Source organism: Tenrec ecaudatus, chromosome 15 (genome assembly GCF_050624435.1).
Source record: "Tenrec ecaudatus isolate mTenEca1 chromosome 15, mTenEca1.hap1, whole genome shotgun sequence".
In the NCBI taxonomy this organism is placed as follows: Eukaryota; Metazoa; Chordata; class Mammalia; order Afrosoricida; family Tenrecidae; genus Tenrec; species Tenrec ecaudatus.
The window spans coordinates 29,193,578-29,212,151 of record NC_134544.1 but is presented as its reverse complement, the minus strand read 5'-3'; the positions used below and the strand labels follow the sequence as shown (position 1 = coordinate 29,212,151).

At 54.8% G+C, this 18,574-nt stretch overlaps 1 protein-coding gene across 1 annotated transcript in view; it reads left to right on the top strand.

The window, feature by feature from the left end:
- ARK2C (arkadia (RNF111) C-terminal like ring finger ubiquitin ligase 2C) overlaps window positions 1-18,262 on the top strand; it is a 115,899-nt gene extending 97,637 nt beyond the window's left edge. Inside the window, exons 2-8 of the mRNA XM_075533245.1 lie at window positions 3,989-4,304; window positions 4,814-4,924; window positions 12,716-12,845; window positions 14,648-14,752; window positions 15,064-15,159; window positions 17,550-17,656; window positions 18,145-18,262. Of these exons, the coding sequence (XP_075389360.1) occupies window positions 3,989-4,304; window positions 4,814-4,924; window positions 12,716-12,845; window positions 14,648-14,752; window positions 15,064-15,159; window positions 17,550-17,656; window positions 18,145-18,262 (983 nt within the window). The remainder of the gene's footprint in view (window positions 1-3,988; window positions 4,305-4,813; window positions 4,925-12,715; window positions 12,846-14,647; window positions 14,753-15,063; window positions 15,160-17,549; window positions 17,657-18,144) is intronic.
- The last annotated feature ends 312 nt before the right edge of the window (window positions 18,263-18,574 follow it).

The following is an 18,574-nucleotide window of genomic DNA, read 5'->3' as shown; positions in this document are numbered from 1 at the left end:
GAAAGCCTCACCAGTTGCCTGCGGAGTGGCTGATGGCTTTGAACTCCCGACCTTGTGGTTAGCAGCCCAACTCCTAGCCCAGTAGGCCACCAGGTCTCCCTCACCATTGCTATTGCAGGGTTGTAAAAAGCAACACTGACTTTGCTGCCTTTAACCCTTGCATTCCACCCAGAGTCTCTCCTGTCTCCACAATTCTTGGCAGACCTCTCCCTCCTGCAGTGTTTTGCCCCCCTGTCAAGTTAGCCCTCAAGCCCCTTCCTCGCGAACCCCTGGTAACCATCCAAACATATTTCTTCTAATCCAAAACCTTTTCTTGACTTGTTTGGAGCAGGGATGCCATATGATACCTGTCCTTTTGTGATCGATTAATTCCTCTCAGCATAATGCCATCATGTTATGCCATGTGACACAGATTCATAATTGTCCTTTAACCTTGGATGCAAGCACTAGGGCGTTTATCGATTCTTTGGCCGATGGACACTCAGGTTGCTTCCATCTTGCTATTGGGAATAATGGCAGCATTGCTTTCTTGTCTCACCTCGCCTTTAGTTAGTGCCAGATGTAGATTGTCAACACACCACGTAGTTGGACTGTAGATTTGTATCCTTATTGTACATGCAAAATGTCGGATAATGAGACAGTTGATAAGTGAGGAATAAGATGTGCTCCGGTGCCTGATCCTTCATATGGGACCTGTTTGCCTTTTCCTTCCGGAAGGTTTTAGAATCACCCCTTCGTCCCCACCCCTATCCCCCAATCATGCTGACTTTTCACAGTGAGATGCCGCAGTGTGGGTAACTTCTCCCTCCACCCCCCAACTCATCTAGTTTACTGGATATTCTAAAGACTTTTAAATATAGAAACTAGATTGAGAATATAGAAAACAACTAGATTGAAATACAGAATTCCAGGAAGGCATTGTTTGTACCCTTTCCACCCTGATTTCCTCTCATTGTGTCCTCTGGGCTTCTCCTGCTCACGGTGATGCCAACACCACTGTTGGCATCTCTTCTCTCTTCCTCATCTCCATGTCTGCTGTTTCCTGGGAAGTTCCCCGGGCTTTATTTCCCAATCCTTCTGTTGAACTTCAAAGTCCACCTCTTATATTTTTAATTTCCTCGAGCTCTGGGCCTTGTCCTCCCCTCGCCCCTTCCCTCAGGGCTTCCTGTGGCTGGTTGAGTCAACATCTCATCTCGCGGAGGATGCTAATGAGTGTTTTGGAGTCTATTTTTTCTTGCATTGTCTCTGTTCTGCAGAGCTCATATTGAAAATGGCATCATTTTTATGGCTGTTTCCTTTCTCTTTTCATTCTGTAAACGTCCTTGTGGGACTGGTCACCATTCACCGCCATTGAGTCGATGCCAACTCATGGCCGTCTGATCTGAAACTGCCCTGTTGACGGGAGTAGAATGCCCCATCTTTCGTTCACAGAGTGGCCGGTGATGTCTGACCACTGACCTTGCCGTTAGCAGCCTGATATCCCACGTCCATTCCACCAGGGCGCCCCGATTTCAGAGTAGGACAGAGGACACACTGTCCAGAAGAGTATGCGTGAGGCTGGATCTGTCAGCATCTTGGCTTCATTATAGGGTGACCAGTCGCGGACTCCAGTCTTTTATTGGGGATGTTTCCATCCAGCAATATCTGCAGAGCTCTTTCTGGTGTCAGTTCGTTTCCGCATTGGAGTGCGGCAGGGGCGGGAGCAGGATGCACCGAACCAAAGGCTAGAAAGCAATGGGCTTTCCAAAGTTTCCATGAGTGGGCTGATCCATATTGGCCACCTCTCCTGTCCTCTTCTACCTACTGCCCCCACTGATGCCTCTAGGGCTCCCCTTCTCTAATGTTAGAGGGGGGGCAGTGGGCTTCCCAGGAGAGGGGAGGAGACCTGGCAGTCCCTACTCCTCCTGGTGCACCCCGGGTGACCTTCCCGTTTTCCAGACAGGAGACCTGGGTTTGACTGTGGGCAACAGGAAGCCACCACTCACTCTCCCTGGAGGCTTCCATGTTGCTCTGATGCTGAACAGGTTTGAGCAGAGTTTCCAGACCAAGATGAACCAGGAAGAAAGGCTTGGCCATCGATTTCTGGACAAAGGAGCCCCTGAGATCCCTGTGGATCACCACAGCCCAATTCCCAAACTATCAACTATTGCAGTGGTCAACAATCAGGCATGGGGAGGGCCCAAGGCCTGGCAGGTTTGCATTCCATGGTGCCTTGGGTCGCCACAAGTCACTGGCAGCTAACAGCCACCACCACAGCTCTGCCTTCCCTCCAGCTCCGGTCATGCTTGCCCCTTGCGGCCTCATGCGGGGAGCTTTAGCCACTGCTTGTTGACTCTCTCTTCTGTAGGTACTTGGTTTCAGGTGTCTTGGCTCTGCTAATTCCTCCATCTGCTTCCATCTTCTCCCAAATCTGCTGACATCTGTTGCCAGCTGGCGCCACCTCTCCTCGCCACCCTTGTGTGTTCCTACTTCCTCTTATCCCCTTGCTCTTGTTACAGTGGGGCTAGGAGGGAGCCCTCGTGACATAGTGGTTACAGGGGGGGGGGCACTAGCTGCACGGTTCGTAGTTAGAAACCACCAGCCTCTCTGCTGGAGAAAGACCAGACTTTCTCCTCCCCTGAAGAGTGACAGTCTAGGAAACTCATGCGGCAGTTCTACTCGGTCCTGCAGGAGTCCTCGGTGGCTAGGCGTCAGAATAGACTCAGTGGCAGGGAGGGAGGGGAGGGGGTGAGCAGACATGTGGAGCAGGATGTCTTGCAGACCTTTCTGATGGGCCGGCTCATCCCTCTGAGGGACTCCGGTGCCAAGATCTGGATCTTTGCTCGTGGAGAACGGTAGTCCCTTGTCCTCAGGCTCAGCTTTATTTAGGAAAGTGATGGAGAACAGAGCCCGTGGTGTCTGAGTCCAGCTATACCAGGAAATGTTTTACTCTGAAATGAATCCCCTGGGGCATCTTCTTCTGTGTGATTGACTTTATTCCTAAAACCGAGTGTGGAAACAACCTGGGATTAATGGGCTCCCTCTGGCCCGGGTCCTGGCTCACCTAAGCTTCAGAGACATGCCAACCTTGGCTGGAATGAAGACCATTTTCTCTACCTTGTGTCTGTGTGAAGTGGGTAGGGAGGCTGATGAGGTAGCGCAGGAGGGTGGGGTCGAACTAATTCAAGAAAGCCGGACTGTAGCCAAGGACCAGAAACCTCCTTTAACCTCTCTCTCCCCCGGGGATCACACGTGCTGCTTAAGGACTCTTGCCTGCTCATTCAGGCACACACTCCTCCCACACCAACACACGCACACCTAGGTAGAGCCGGTACTTGGCATCATGGAAGGCCGTTGTTCATTACTGCTGAGGCACTACCGAATGCTGGCCATCCGCTAGCCCATGGGGAGGGGGGACGACGACAATGCTGCGCGGGCATTCACCATCTTTGGTTCATTGCTTTGGCCCTGGGTGTCGGACATGGTTAGACACTCAGCAAACAGGCCGAAGAGTTGGCAGTTCTCGCCCACTCAGGACCCCGTGGGAGAGTGACCGGGGGATGTGCGTGTGAAAGTTCACAGCCCCGAAACTCCCAATGGGCAGGGCTGCTGGGCATGCCAATCGACTCACGCAACGGAACGATTGTTGAGGCCACTGGCGTGTGTTTGGCGGGCCACCCACCCCGGGGGAGGGAGGCTCATCTTCCAGCATAACACCCTGCAACACTGTGTTGCGGCCCATGAAGTTGTCATTTTTAGATCACCAGGCCTTTCTTCCCAGTCTTAGTCTGAACGTTCTGCTTGACACCTGTCCACCACGGGCCACCCTACTGGTAATTGAAGACTGGGAGCCTAGCTTCCAGCATTTCGGTCATCGCCATCATCCACCCAGCAGGTACCTTGTGGCACACAGGTGATGGGCTGAAGGTGACCTTTTGCACTGTGTGTAAGAGTGAGCCAGACTGGCCTGGCTGGTCTCACGGTGTCTTCTCTGTCCTTGCCTTCTCAGGTGCCCCCTTCCAAAGGTCTCAGCATCCTCACGCTACCTCCTGCCGCCACTTCCACCTGGGCCCCCCACAGCCACAGCCGCTCGCCCCCGACTTCCCCCTGGCCCACCCCGTGCAGTCCCAGCCAGGCCTCAGCGCCCACATGGCCCCGGCCCACCAGCACAGCAGCGCCCTGCACCAGTCGCTGACCCCGCTGCCCACCCTCCAGTTCCAGGATGTCACAGGCCCCTCCTTCCTACCTCAGGCCCTGCACCAGCAATACCTCCTGCAGCAGCAGCTCCTGGAAGCCCAGCACCGCAGGCTGGTCTCGCACCCCAGGTGAGTGCTGCTGGGTGGGGCTGGGAGCAGGGGCACACCCGCCTCTGAGGCCGGGGTCCTACAGGGCCGGTCAAATGTGTTGAGGACCCCAACTGTAGGGGTTTGGGGTGCAGAAGACAGAGGAGAGTGCTGGAAGAGACCACCATGATTCAGAGTATCAAGAAGGCCTTTGTGGGGGAGGTGGGTGCTGAACTGGCCCATGCGCCCTGGGGAGATTGTAGAGAGGGTCAGGAGGGGGAAGGGTCAGCAGGAGGTGAGCCTGGGTGCCTTGTAGACCACCCTGCTGGGACAGAGCGGGAGGAGAGAGGGCAGGGCCAGAGTGTTGTCCAGCTCGGAAACCCTTGTTGGGGTGTGGGAGGAGGGGTGAAACCCAATGCTGCATTGCTGTGGGACTGGGGGGGGGGTTGCAGGAGGGGCACCCTCAGACTGGATGGGGGTACCTAGCACTCCTGGGAGGTGGGCTGGCCCGAGAGGCCCCTGACACCACGGGCCTTATTCCCTGGGTGTAGGCGGAGCCAGGAGCGTGTGTCTGTCCACCCTCACCGCCTGCACCCCAGCTTTGACTTCGGCCACCAACTGCAGACGCCTCAGCCCAGGTATCTGGCTGAGGGCACCGACTGGTAAGTCTCTGGGGAGGAAGCCCTCACCTGACTCTTTACCCCTTCTCTGTCTTTCACGCAGAAGAGTGCTGGAGGCCCAGACCCCAGGCCCTGTGCTTTGCTCCATCCCCCCATTAGGGTACCTCCCTCTGGGGCTGGTACCAGCCACAACTCAGATGAATACCATCTTGTGCCCAACCTGGGCTCAGTGCTCAGTCCCAAGGGGCTAGATGGTTAGGGAAGGCTTCCTGGAGGAGATGGGTTTTAGATGAGCCACAGAGAGATGGCAGGGCACGCCAGCCAAGCCCTCAGGATGGGGAGGTCCTGAACACCCAGCTACATGGAGACAGTGCTGGGAAGTCACTCCTGAAGCACCAGGACAGGAGCGAGATGGGCAGGAGAGAGATGGGGAATTCTCTCGTGTGTCTTTGTGGGTAATGGGATCCCTCTGCAGTCTCCCTTCGCCCCCTGCATTCAGGACAGAGGTCTTTGCTGGCCAGGGATGCAGTTAAGTGGAGTTTGGGTCCTCCCCCGCCCTGGAGCTAGCTCAGTAAGGGATGATCTAAGTTAATATCTAAGCTGGACACTCAACTACTTAACTGTTGACGGAAGTTCATGGCAGTCAAGGGCATCAAATCTGCAACTTATTTTTAAATGATTCAGAAAGCATTTTGATAAATATAAATATGTATAGCTGAGAATATATCTCTATTTATAACTAATATCTATGTAGCTATATATACATCCCTACAGAGGTGTAGCTGTGCGTGCGCATGTGTGTGTGGAGAGAGTGCGAGAGAGAGAGATGGTTATAGAAATGTGTGAATCTTTGGGGACACTTGGGTGAAGGGTCAGGAGCCCTAGGGTGCCGTGGTTAACTGGTAACCAGAAGGCCGGTGGTTTGGACCCACCAGCTGCTCCTCAAGAGGGAGAATGGTGCAGCGGTCACTTTCTGTGAAGATCTGCAGCTTGGAAGTTTTGTTAGGCAGTTTGACCCCGTCATTCCGGCCACTCTGGTTGGGATTGACGTGGCAGCAATGGTTGGGTAAAGGGAACCTGGAGGTTCTTGGCACTGTTCTTTCTTGCTAATTTTATGTAAAGAAAAACAAAACCAGGTTGTTGAGGTTGTTGCTTTTAAGAATGTTGAAGAGGAAAAAAAAAAAAAAAAAGAAAAATCATTGGAGTAAAAAAAGTCTATTTTGAAAGAGTGATGTGCAGGTGTGTTACTTTCCAGCTGCTTAAAAGGCCAGCTGTTTTGGAAGCCCCTTTTGTGACCTGAGGAGCCCTGGTAGTGCAGTGGTGACGAATTGAGTTGCTAACTCCAAGGTCAGAGTTGAGTTGCTAACTCCAAGGTCAGCAGTTTGAACCCACAGCTGCTCTTTGGGAGAACGATGCGACTTTCTACTCCTATAAAGAGTTACCACCTTGGAAGTGTTGATGGCAACATATGTACAAGGGTGCTTAATACTATTGAATGATGGATTGTTAGAAGATTTGTAAGAGTTCCCCAATAAAATGATTTTTAAAAAAAAGAGCTACCACCTTGAAACCTATGGGGGCCATTCTGCCCCGCCCTAGGGATTCCCAAGGAATCTGAATGGACTTGAGGCAGTGGGTTTGGATTTGGGTTGAATTTTCATGGAATGATGCAAAAAGGTAGTTCTGGTTGATTGCCCACTACAGATGGAGTTGTACCCCCGCCCCAGTGCTATATTATAAATCTTAATCTGTATGCCTGAGGACATAATCCCATTAGGAAATGGGTTGTCTGCCTTGTGTTAATGAGACAGGATTCGTGGGGTGTGTCTTGGGTCAGTCCCCTCTGAGATATGAAAGAGAAGAAACAAGCAAGAAGCAGGGAGGGGGGAGGGGAGAGGGGAGAGAGACACACCCGCAGACCACCTGGGGGCAGCAGTTCAGAATGAGACATGGGGCTTGAGAGAGAGAGAGAGAGAAGGCCTCCCTGTGACCCAGTCAGGACCTGGAAGGTGCCAGGGCAGGATTCCATGGCTTCCGGTGGGGGTTGGGGAAGAGCTGCCAACCCTCCCCTTTCTCCCTCTCAGGGGTTTCTCGCAGAGGGTACGAGCAGACCTTCTCTAATACATTTCCTATTCCAGTGACCGGGCTGCCCATCTGCTGGCAGAAGGGGCCTAGCACCTTCCAGGTATTGGGTCACAGATCTTGTCTAGCCCAGTGGGGACCGCCCTGGTCTCTGGGCTTTACATGGCATTATCTCAGCCTTTCCCAAGCAGCTTCTCCCAGCTGAGCCTCCTGCTTTGAGAGTGCTGAGAGGCATTAAAGATTCCCTCCCTACCCCCCAAAAAAAGACAATGGAAAAAATAATCAGTTCCCATCCTCAAGCTGATCTACAAGTGAAATGTCAAATGCTTCCCTTTTCTGGTCCAATAGCACAACCCGAGACCTTGCACACAGCCTTTGTCCTTGGCATGTTCCTTCTCTGTCTGCACCTTGGCATCCTGGCTCCAACGCTGACCCCCTGCTCAGCCGAAGCCCTGGTTCCACCCAAGGCCTTAGACACCTGTGGACAGAAAGTGGGTGGAGGATGAGAGGCCCCTGCTGTCCTTCCCCGCGGACACCCTTCACTCTGCAAGTCTGGACTCACCCACAGGATGACACCCGGCACTTTGGGGTCCATGTCTTTGGGAAGGAGTTAAGGGGATGCATAGCTGCCAGACCGCAGCAGGCTGCAGGAATGCCGACAGCAGTAAACAAGGTTGGGCGGTTTGACAGAACCTGGGAAACTGGGCACTGACAATATCTATAGGAAATCCCCCAAACACCACTCCGGCTCACCCTTGGGGTGAACTCTCCACACAAAGGCTTTAAACCTGTTGGAGATGTTCTGGAAGCCCCCGCACCCAAACTCAGCCAGGTTCTCACAGGCTGGAGGTGGGAGAAGCTGCTGTATTATCGGGGTGAGTTCCAACCCAGACTTCTTGGGGTTCTGTAGAATTGTACCCCCATTGAGTTCTCTGATGGGAACTTAATAGGGGGAACCCCAGAGGCCAGCCAAGCTCAGCCAGGAGGACCACCCACCCATCTGAGACCCAAGATACCATTGACATCTCTGGTTAGCATTCTTGGGGTGGGGGTGGCTCCCAGTGCTACAACTTTGCTTCTTGTCTTTGAATGGGATTCCCTGGGCAGCGCTTTTTGCCCTTGACCTCTGGGGCTCCTGGGGATGGCTGGAAGTCAGAGCTTCAGCCACATGCGGGTGTCCCACGGAGCTCCTTCCCCTGACATGGCAGAGTGGGGTGAGCTGAGATAAGGCTCAGAAACCAAGGTGATGGCCCTACCTTGCTGGCCAAGGCTCTTGAATAAGACAAAGCTCATCTTCATGCCTTGGCCAGCCCTGCAAAGCACGAAGGCCTAGACTAGCCAGTTTCTGAGTTTGCGTGCAAAGAACCCCAAAGGTGAAGCTCCTTTCCAAATGACAGACTCCAAAGGAGGCGCGGCTAGGGTCTGGGCTAAGACTTAGCCCTTGCATTTGTAAGTGCGGGCCTCCTCCTCTGGCCCACCCAACGCCCGCCGCTGTAAGGAGATGTTGCCCCTACTGGTTTAGAGCAGCGGTTCTCAACCTGTGGGTGGCCACCCCTTTAGGGGTCGAACGAACCTTTCACAGGGGTCACCTGATTCATAACAGTAGCAAAATGACAGTTATGAAGTAGCAACAAAAATCATTTTATGGTTGAGGGGGGCTCACCACCACATGAGGAACTGTCTGAAAGGATCGCGGCATGAGGAAGGTTGAGAACCACTGGTCTAGAGAGAGCTGGAGGAGGTGAGCATACTGGGGTGGCCTCGCCCAGATGAGGAGGGGTAAGTGCAGCCAGGATCTGGGTCTTCTGGCAAGGGGCTCCTGCGGCTGCTCGGTGTGTAAGGTGATGCGGAGAATGGTGTGCAGTGTGCGGAGAGCCTGTGCGGAAAGCTGAGGGGAGGACAAGGGTGCATGGAGCCTGTGAGAATACTGGCCAGTCCTGCCTTCCTGCAGCAGGCCTGCTAGATCACCACCTCACAAACACCACTGACTCAGGGAACAGAGTTTAGGCCCCACGGAAGACTGATAGAGCTACTGGCCCTTCACCCTCGGAGCATGGGAGGCCTGATGACGTAGTGAGTTACAACTTGAGCTGCTCATCACAGGGTCGGTGGTTCAAAACCCCTAGCTGCCCCGCAGAGAGAGATGAGGCTTTCTGCTCCAGTCGTGATTTACAGCCTCAGAAACCCACAGGGCCGCTTCTTCTCTGTCTTGGTAGGATCATTTTGAGTTGGGGTCGATTCAGTGGCAGTGAGCTTGGTGGGGCTTTTGTTTGTCCCAGAATTGTCTGAGAGGAGGACATTGTCCTGCATAAGGAGCAGCCATGGTCCTGAGTCTGTGTGGGGACCAGTAGCCCGTGTAGCAGTTGACATAGTGGGGGCTTGGAGCGTTCACGGTCAGGCCTTCCCCAAGGCAAGCTGTGGAAGGGAAGTCCCTGAGTCCCTGCCCTCTCACCCGCTCGGGATCTGAGGTTGAGCCTTCAGCGGCCCTGGGCTTCCTCTCAGGGGTGTTTTTAGGGCCAGCCTGGAGTGTGGAGACCCCCAAGGGGTAGTTATGGCTGGTCTTCACCAGTGTTGCCATTGACATCTCTTAGTGGCTAGTCTATCTTCCCCCTGACTGGGAGACGGGCGGGCCTGCTTTTGGTGTGCCTGGTCGGTTTGCACCGCATGGTGGACATTGTGAAGCAGACATGGTTGCCAAGCAGCGTCTTATTCCGTCAGTCTCAGGCTCTGCTATGTGTAAGCCCCACTTGCAGTTCCGTTTGATCTTGAGATTTGCTTTCCAATGTTATTACAGCAAAGGGCTAGAGAGAATCTCTGAGCCAGTTGTCCCCTGACACTCACGGCGTCACCATGCGTTGGAAAGGGCTCGGTGCCAATTGGTTTTGAGTGTCTCTGGAGCAGTGCCTACTGTAGACTTGCCCTAATAAAGCATATGGGCCATCCTGGAAGGGTCTCCGCCAGGTGGCCTGATGATCACAAGTGGGTCCCCAGCCCATTTGTTGTGCCGAAGCTCTTGGCTTTCCCTGCTGGCCTGTGCTGTGCAGGTTCATCGGCAGATTTAGCAAAGATCCCGGGGGGGTTCCTCGCAGCTTTCTGGGGCTCTCACTCTTCGTAGCTTCATCCTCTGCAAACCTTTGCAGACAACCTGCACACCAATGAGCATAATTGCAAACTCCGGAGCCCCCGAGGTCTCTGAATTTCCTCCATCCCCAACCTGTCAAGCTCACGGGCCCCTGCTAGGTGTCCCCCTCCCCGTTCCACGACCTGGAACACTCCTCCAGGCAAAGGGGCAGCAGGGAGGTGTAGGGTGCACCCACACTGTTTCCCTTGGCCCCAGTCTGCATGTGTGCTTTGTCCAGTTTTCTTGTGGCTTCCAGCGTGACAGCCGATCGGATTCCTGTCACTTTGTCACAACTGGAAGCAAAACTTCCTTGAATTGCCCACATGTCTGTTCTGCACTGTCCTTCTTCCTGTGTCACTAGATATGTGACAAAGCACTGGTGTCAACATTCTTCTTCACGTGCAGTTCAGTCACCCAGCACCACCACTACCCACTTGTTGGCTGGAACGGACGTGCTTTTCTTGGCGTGTATCTGGATCGTGCTGAATCGCTCCATGCTATCTTTGAACATGCGCCTCAGTTTCCTGTATCTCCTTTGCCGACATCCAAAAAAAGGCTTTCTGGGTGGCTTTGTGTTCTTCCCCCAGAAAGCCCTCACCATCCGTGTGGCTCCTGTATACCAGGATGACAGCAATGAATGATTTTTGCCTGGATGATCTTTGTCCTCGATTTTAAAAATTTCGAAACGGTTCTATTGGCACTTCATCCACATATCATACAGTTCGATAGTCCAACCATATCAAGAGGAGCTGTACAATCTTCACCACAGTCAATTTGAGAGCATTTTCTCCGCCCTCCCCCCAATATTCATTGTTATCCGTGTGAATTTTCCCCTCCAATTTTGGCAAAAATATACACAACAAAACATCGACGCACTCAACAACCCCTAATTCAGGGCCATCGATTATGCTCTTCGTGCTGTACAGCCAGTATTGATATCCCTTTCCAAATCGTTCCACCACCATGAATGCCCCTCATTCCATCTCCTCTCTCCCACTGCCAATGAGCCCCTTCCAACTCGCAGCGACCCAGGAGGACAGAGGAGGACTGCCGCGGGGTTCTGAGGCTGTGGGTCTCTCCGAGGTCTCGGCCTCAACGTCCTCCTGCAGAGCAGCCGGTCGGCTGGGACTGCTTGGGATGCAGAATGGAGACCAATATTTCCATGACTCCCCCTTCATTTCTTAGTGGGGTGTTTTGGTTGCTTTGTTGTTGTTTTGTTTTTAAGCCGGATGATGTTAAACCGAGGCTTCCCCCTCACAAAGTATTGGGTACTTGGAAATGCCATTAATAAGGGGAAACCCAAACCAATCCCACTCCCACGAGCCAATGCCGACTCTTAGCGCCCCTACAGGGCAGGGTCGAACTGCCCTGCGAGTTTCTGAAACTGTCCCTCTTTTCACAGGAGCAGAGAGCCCGTGTTTCTCCCGCAGAGCAGCTGGGGGAGGGGGGGTTGGCACTGCCCTAAGAGGGAGGAGCCGTTCAATCCTGGCTGCTTTTCCTGGGGTTAGTAGTTTTCCAAAGACAGAGTTGGCTCCCTAGCACCCTTTCCTAGTGACCCGTTTTCTTTTGCATAATGTCCCTGTCACGGGTTTAAACATGTTGGATGTGCTCCGGTTGTGCACTACGGCTCATTGATAGGCGAATCGTGCCAACTCTGGCCAGGGGGAGTGGCGTCAGGGTAGGCCCAGACGTCTTTTGGCACGCTTCTTGGGGGTCTCTTATTAGCAGCCTTGTTTTTGGGTGCTGACAAGAGGTCTCAAACCCACATGCACGTTGTCTGCCTCAGACCTGAGACTGGCCATTTTCCAAGGAGCCCCAGGCCCTTGGCTTGAAGTGAGTGAATGCTCCTACACTTAGGGGAGCCCTGGCAGCAGAGTGGCTTTCTCACTGGGCTGTCACTGTATGGTCAGCAGTTCAAAACCACCAGCCACTCCTTGGGACAAAGATGAGGTTTTCTAACAGTCCCCCAAACCCACGGGGGCGGCTCGACTCTGGCCTCTCGGGCGGAATGGAGCTGATGGCAGTACGGTTACTTTTAGGCTTTCGGGAGTTGGGGGCGGCCTGGTGGAGCGTTTCTGGCCTCGCAGCTGTAGACGCCCCTCTTTGGCTGCCCTCCTCCGCTTTTGCCGTGACCTTCCCACTCCTCCTTTTGCCTTCTTCCCTGACGGCTCCGCTTGGGGTCTTCGTTTGACCTTACTTTCTGGGGCTAAGTCTTGAGCAATTTGTTTGTCTCAAGAGGTGGGGCAAATGGTTCTCGAGCACAAAGGTGGGTGTTTCGAATCCACCGAGAGGTGCCTCGAAACAAGGCCAAGTTATTTCCGGGGAAAATACAACAACAACAAAAAGCGCTGCCGCTGAAAACGCCTGGAGCACACGGTTCTAGTCTGACGCCTCCGCGAGTTAGATGCAATCCCGTGGCGACTGCTTTTTGGTTTTGGTTTTGTCTTCTCCAGTCACCTCTAGCTCCTGCAGCCCGTTCTCAGCCTTGCGCAGCCGGAGGGAGGTGGGGAGGGGCTGGATGGCCAGGGGTCGCTGCAGCACTTTGGGATTTGACGTCGTCGGGGTGGTGTCCTGCGACCAGCGGCTGCCTGGAGAGGGAGGCCCGTGCTCACTGTGGCTGTGTCCCGCAGGGATCTCAGTGTGGACGCCGGCTTGAACCCCGCGCAGTTCCAGGTGCGGCCCATCCCTCAGCACTATCAGCATTACCTAGCGACGCCGCGAATGCACCACTTCCCCAGAAACTCCTCCTCCACGCAGATGGTGAGTGAGTGGCCCGGCCAGCAGCCCGCCACCGACTGTGCTGGTGCCCACGGGGGACCTGGTGGCTCCCTGGTGCCCTGGCATCCAGGCAGGCCAATGGCCTCTCCCCTCGCAGCCCCTCTGCCACCCTGGCTTGAGGGAGACAGGCAGGCAACCTGCTGCACCCGATGCTGAACTGCTGAAGGGAGCAGGAGTCAGACTTGGAGGCGTGGGGAGGGCTGTGTGGCAGGCTGCGGTCCGTGGGGGAAGGTTCCGGTCTCGTTTAGTTCAAGTCTGGGGCCTGGCACCTGGGCTTGGGCTGTATTGATTCGTGAGATTGGAATGACGATGCCAGCCTCACGCAGCTTACTGGTATGAGGACCAAGAAGATCCCAGAAGCCCCTGGGGCTTGGCCCACCCGAGGTTCACCTGATTTAGCCACCTAGTCCGCCCGTTTCACGATCAGCAAATTCAGGGGCGTTGATTCAGGATGAGGTCCGTTGATGCAGGATGAGGTCCGTTGAAGGTCTCACGGGAACCCTGGGGCAGAGTGGTGACACCCTCGGTGCTGGTCACATGATCAAAAGTTGGAAATGTCCAGCCACTCCTCTGGAGAAACAGTGAGGCTTCCCAGGCATTGGGATTCCAAGAGTTGGGAGTCTTGGAATCCCACAGGGTTGCTATGGGTCGGGGTTGACTGGATGGCAGGGAGTTAGGTTTATTTGGTTTGGTTTTGGCTGATGGGCTGTGGTCTGCACCACGGTGCCCCCCTCCTTAGAAGCGACCACTGATTGAGCAGTTCCTACCCCCCAGGCACTGTTCCAAGCACTTAATGTGAACGAGCCCCTCGTGTTATCTACAAGGAAAGGTGTGTCCCCCCACCCACGGGTACCCTGAGTCAGAGCAGTGAAGTTAGCGGCTGGGGGCCACAAGGACATTGGAAGCCCCCTGCTCACAGCAGCAGTGAGGCGACGGGAGCCAGGCAGGGCCATGGCAGGCACAGAGCCAATGTCTATTTTTATTTTAACGTTTGGATATTTTATGTTCTGAGGGTTTCATTTTTCGTTCCTCTCGATGTTGAGGGCAAACACATGGAGAGATTGTTTATCTCGATGATTGAGATTTTGGGTGCCCCCCTCGATTTTATATCCCACTTTCTTTGCCCCACTTCTGGCTCAAGCTCCTGCCCTCTGTCTGGGCTGCCCTCTGTCTGGGCTGCTTTCTGAGGCAGGTTAGGGGCGCGGGTGAGACAGTCCAACTGCCTGGACTTGAGATTCCGCTTCTGCCATCTGATGGCACAATGCCACACCCGCTACTTTATCCCTCTGTGTCCTCACCCCCACCCCACCCCACCAGTCCAATGGAGGTTCTGGTCGGACCCATGTCGCTGGAGAATGACATCATGTTGAAGGGCCATGAAACACAAGGCCTTCGATGCAACAGGATGACCCACGGGCTGCACCAATGGGCTCTGACAGCTCCGCGGTTGTGAGGAGGACAGGCCCGGGAGCTTCGTTCTGCTGGCACTCAAGGTTGCTATGGGTCAGGGGCACCTCGAGAGCAAATCAGCCTGACAGCCATTGTAGATCAGGTGAGATAGTCCATTAGTCACGGGAAGTGTGGAGCTCGGTCGGTGTCTGCCACCAAGGCAGTGCCCAGTCAGAGCTAGTTAAGACTTCCTTGATCCCACTAGTCTTCCCGGGCCAGTCCAGGCACACAGAGAGACACAAGAGGAAAAGATCATGCTATAGCTTGCGTGGGTGGGTGGGGGGTCACCCTGGGTTCGCCGAGCAGCTCCTTCCAAGGCCTTTTCTCACCAATAGGTGGTCCACGAGATCCGCAACTACCCTTACCCTCAGCTGCACTTCCTGGCCCTCCAGGGCCTGAACCCCAGCAGACATGCCTCTGCCGTGCGGGAGAGCTACGAGGTACGTCCCTCCGTCTGGGCATCCTCCTGCCAGTCCTACAGCGACCAGGCTGGGGGAGAGGCCACCTTGTCCCACCTCACTGCTGCCAGGTCGGGGTGAGCGGTGGGTGGTCTCGGGGTGGGGTGGTGGGATGAGACTGAGGGAGAGAATGCCTTGTGGTCTTTCTGCATCGGGAGAGTTCTTCCTGATGGCTTTTGTCAATGCTCAGCGCTCGAATCTGCCCGTGACACCCCCACCCCACCCCTGCTGTGTGCATGCATGTGCGTGCGCATAAGGAGCCCTCCGGCATGGCCCACGCTGTCCCTCTGCAGGAACTTCTGCAGCTCGAGGACCGGCTGGGGACTGTGACTCGGGGAGCTGTGCAGAACACCATAGAAAGGTTCACCTTCCCCCACAAGTACAAGAAGGTGAGTCGGCCAGCAAGTCAGTCTGCAGGCGGGACCTGGTGGGGGGGGGTGCCTCCAAGACCCAGGCCTGGCTCTCAGACAGAGTTACCCCCAAACCTAGAAGCCTCTGCTCAAGTTCGATGCTCTGAAGCTTTGATACCTTCGTGTGTGTGTGTGAGGTGGGGGTGAGGGCCGTGTCTTCTCACTTGTCTCTGCAGAGGGGCGATAAGGAAGGGAGCCTGGGCTCCTGCGTGTGCTTACTGACCTGTGAGCGTGGACATGACGCATGATGTGTGCAGGCTTGCTGGTACCCGAGGAGCTGGCTGAAGGGCACGTGCACAGAAAGCTAGGACTTGCCTAATGATCGACACGCAACCATCCTCCACCACCCCCTCCAGGGGGAAGAACAGCAGAAAACATGGGGGGGGGGGAGATAGCAGTCGGTGTGAGATATGAAAATAATAATAATTTATAATCTATCAAGGGGTCATGAGGGTGGGGGAGGCAGGGGGAAAAAGAGGATCTGATACCAAGGATTCAACAGAAAGTAAATGTCTAGAAAAGAATGATGGCAACATATGTACAAATATGCCTGATGCAATTGATGTATGGATTGTAATAAGAGTTATAAGGACCCCCCAAAAATGATCTTTTAATTAAAGAAGAAGAAGAAGAAGAAGCAGAAAGTAATGGATCCCAAGTCCAATCTCCGATCTTGGAGAAAGCTCCATGTTCAGATCCCGAAAAGAGAAGATCACAAGTCAGAACACCTATCAGCTTAGACCTAGGAACTAGAAAGAGGAGGGGCGGGTTGGAAAAGGCAGAGTCGCTTAAAGAGATGTACGTCAGACATAGTAAGGAAAGTGAGGCTCTTAAGCTAAAATGCTTAATGATAACCAGGAAATCAGACATCGTGAAAAAAATACACAATTGAAAAATAACACTAATGCAAAAGACATCGTGGGGAGTAGGCAATAGTTGAGCGCGGATGCTGTCACTTTACTGGCCATCCCTGGGGATGAGCAGGACCAGTCGAGGGAGGCCACTCCTTTGGCAGATTACCACGACGCTCAGCAGAGTCAGACCCCGGGGCAATCACATGGGGCTGGGGAGCTCAGAAGGCGCAGTGGTGACCGTGGGAGCTGATCGCCGAGAGCAGTGGTGGAACCACCAGCTGCTTTTTGGGAGAAAGAAGAGGCCGTCCACGTCCCTGCAGATTTACAGCCTTGGATACCCGAGGGGGCAGCTCTGCTCTGGCCTGCGGGATGCTGTGAGTCAGGACTGAGTTGACAGCAGTAGGCTTTGCCTTTGGGTGGATGTGATTCTAGTGTCCTGGATTCTGACAAGGAGACATTGCCGAAGCCCTGCATGGTGTCCAGTGCAGTGTCCAGGCCAGTCAGGCTGAGAGCAGGAGCAGTGAACTTGAATATCCAAGAGGATATTGCTGGGAGATTACAGGGCTCCCCGGGTTAAGTCAGACTAGAGGCCACGCCAGAGCTGAGGGGCAGGGCCCAGAATTGAGAGACCGGGAGCTGGGTTTGGTACCCTTCAGATTTTTCTCTTTGCAAAATGGCTTTTCAGCTGGTTCGTCCCTGGAGAGGACCCAGGGTGGGAAGCTGTCTTCCCCCTCGGCATCCTCAGCAGTTGGCCTTTCCCTGCCTGGCGTGCAGACAGGGGCCAGCTCCGGAGGAGGGCTGAAGCCACTCTGGTGAGATGCCGTCCTCTCAGCCTGCTTACTAGGCACCCGCGATATGATCTGCACCACACCTGCCAGGTGTGGTGTCCGCCGTCGTCCCCACCGTCGAAGAATGTGGAGCGATCTACTCAGAGGCTGGCGGTGTCCACATCATTAGGACAATCCGGTCAGCGAGAAGAAACAGAGCACCCGCATGGTTCCAAGTGCATCCTCTGGTGCCCGCGGTAGAGGAACTTTCTGGAAAATAAGCGAAAGCAAGTTCATAGCAGTGTGGAACAGATGGCAGGAGTTAGCGCCAGGCTCAGGAACTTTACTTTCTTCACCTTGCTCCAATGAGGTGCCTCACTTGACCTTAACCCCGTCTATTCTGCAGCAGGGAGCCCTGGCTGGGCACTGGACTGCCATCTGCTGAGAAAGACGGGGTTCTCTGTTCCCCTAAGAGTTACAGTCTCGGACACTCTCGGGAACGATTCTATCCTAGAGGGTTGCTAGGGAGTTGGGATCGCCTCAATGGCAGGGGGTTTGGCGGGTTTTGGGGGGCTGAGGTGGGGTGGGGAATAGGTATCCTGCAGCTGAGCTGGGAGTCTGGGTTCTAGTCAAGGACACATAAGAATCAGGCGCACGGGGGAGCCGGGGCCCTGCCCAAGAGGCAGGAGGCTGGGTATGAAAGACAGTGGCCACGGGGTGAGTCCCCTCCTCTCTCTGCTCCTCGCAGCGAAGACCCCAGGATGCCAAGGGCAGGAAGGACGAGGGGGAGGAGTACGACACTGATGAGAAGTGCACCATCTGCCTGTCGATGCTGGAAGATGGAGAGGACGTGAGGTAGGAGCCCAGCCTCTCCAACGCTCTCTCCCTTCGCCCGTGGGTGCCCATCAGCACACCATGACCGAGGCCGGGCGTTCGCTGGCTCGGCCGTGTGAGTGCGTCCAGTGGACAGTAGTGGGCTGCCTGGCTGCCCTGTGAAGGGGGATGGATGGAGTGTGGTGCCCAGGGCGTGTTGTGGGTGCCAAGGGTACGTGTGGTGCTGTCCTTGGACGGGACTGGGACGAAGTCCTCAAGTGCTTTGGGTGGGTCTGAAAGGGCACCGCGGAGGAAGAAGGCTTTGAGTGCCACTTGCTGCGCCTCTCTCACCTCAACCGCAAGGATTCCTCCTAAGACGCCCTTGGGTCAGTCCTCCAGGGGCCTTGCATGTATGTGTTCCGGTCCCCTCAGCACCTCCTCTTTGCCACCCCGACCTTCTCTAGTGCAGTCTAGCTCCCACCCGCCGCCCGGGCCTCTTCTCTGACCGCCCCCCCCCCTCTTTCTTCCAGACGCTTACCCTGTATGCATCTGTTCCATCAGCTGTGCGTGGATCAGTGGCTCGCCATGAGCAAGAAATGCCCCATCTGCCGGGTGGACATTGAGACGCAATTGGGAGCGGACAGCTGAGGGAGGAGTTAGCCAGTGAGCACCCCATTTTCCTTCACCAGGTCCCCCCCACGGCCATAGCCCTTGCAGCCAAACTTTGCCTTCTGAGCCATTCGATGTAGAGGAAACGCCTGCAAGCACATTTTGCGGAAAGAGGAGTTGGTAGTATGGGTGTCCGAGAGAAAGCGGGCGTAGGGGAGGCTCCCTGCCAGGCAGACTGGTGACTGCCCCCACCCGCTTTGCTGCCCGCGAGGGAGGGAGCTGGCCGTGCCCAGAGCAGGGGTGGGAAGGGGGGGCCCACGCTGCTGAGAGTGTAGGTGTGATCCAGAAGGT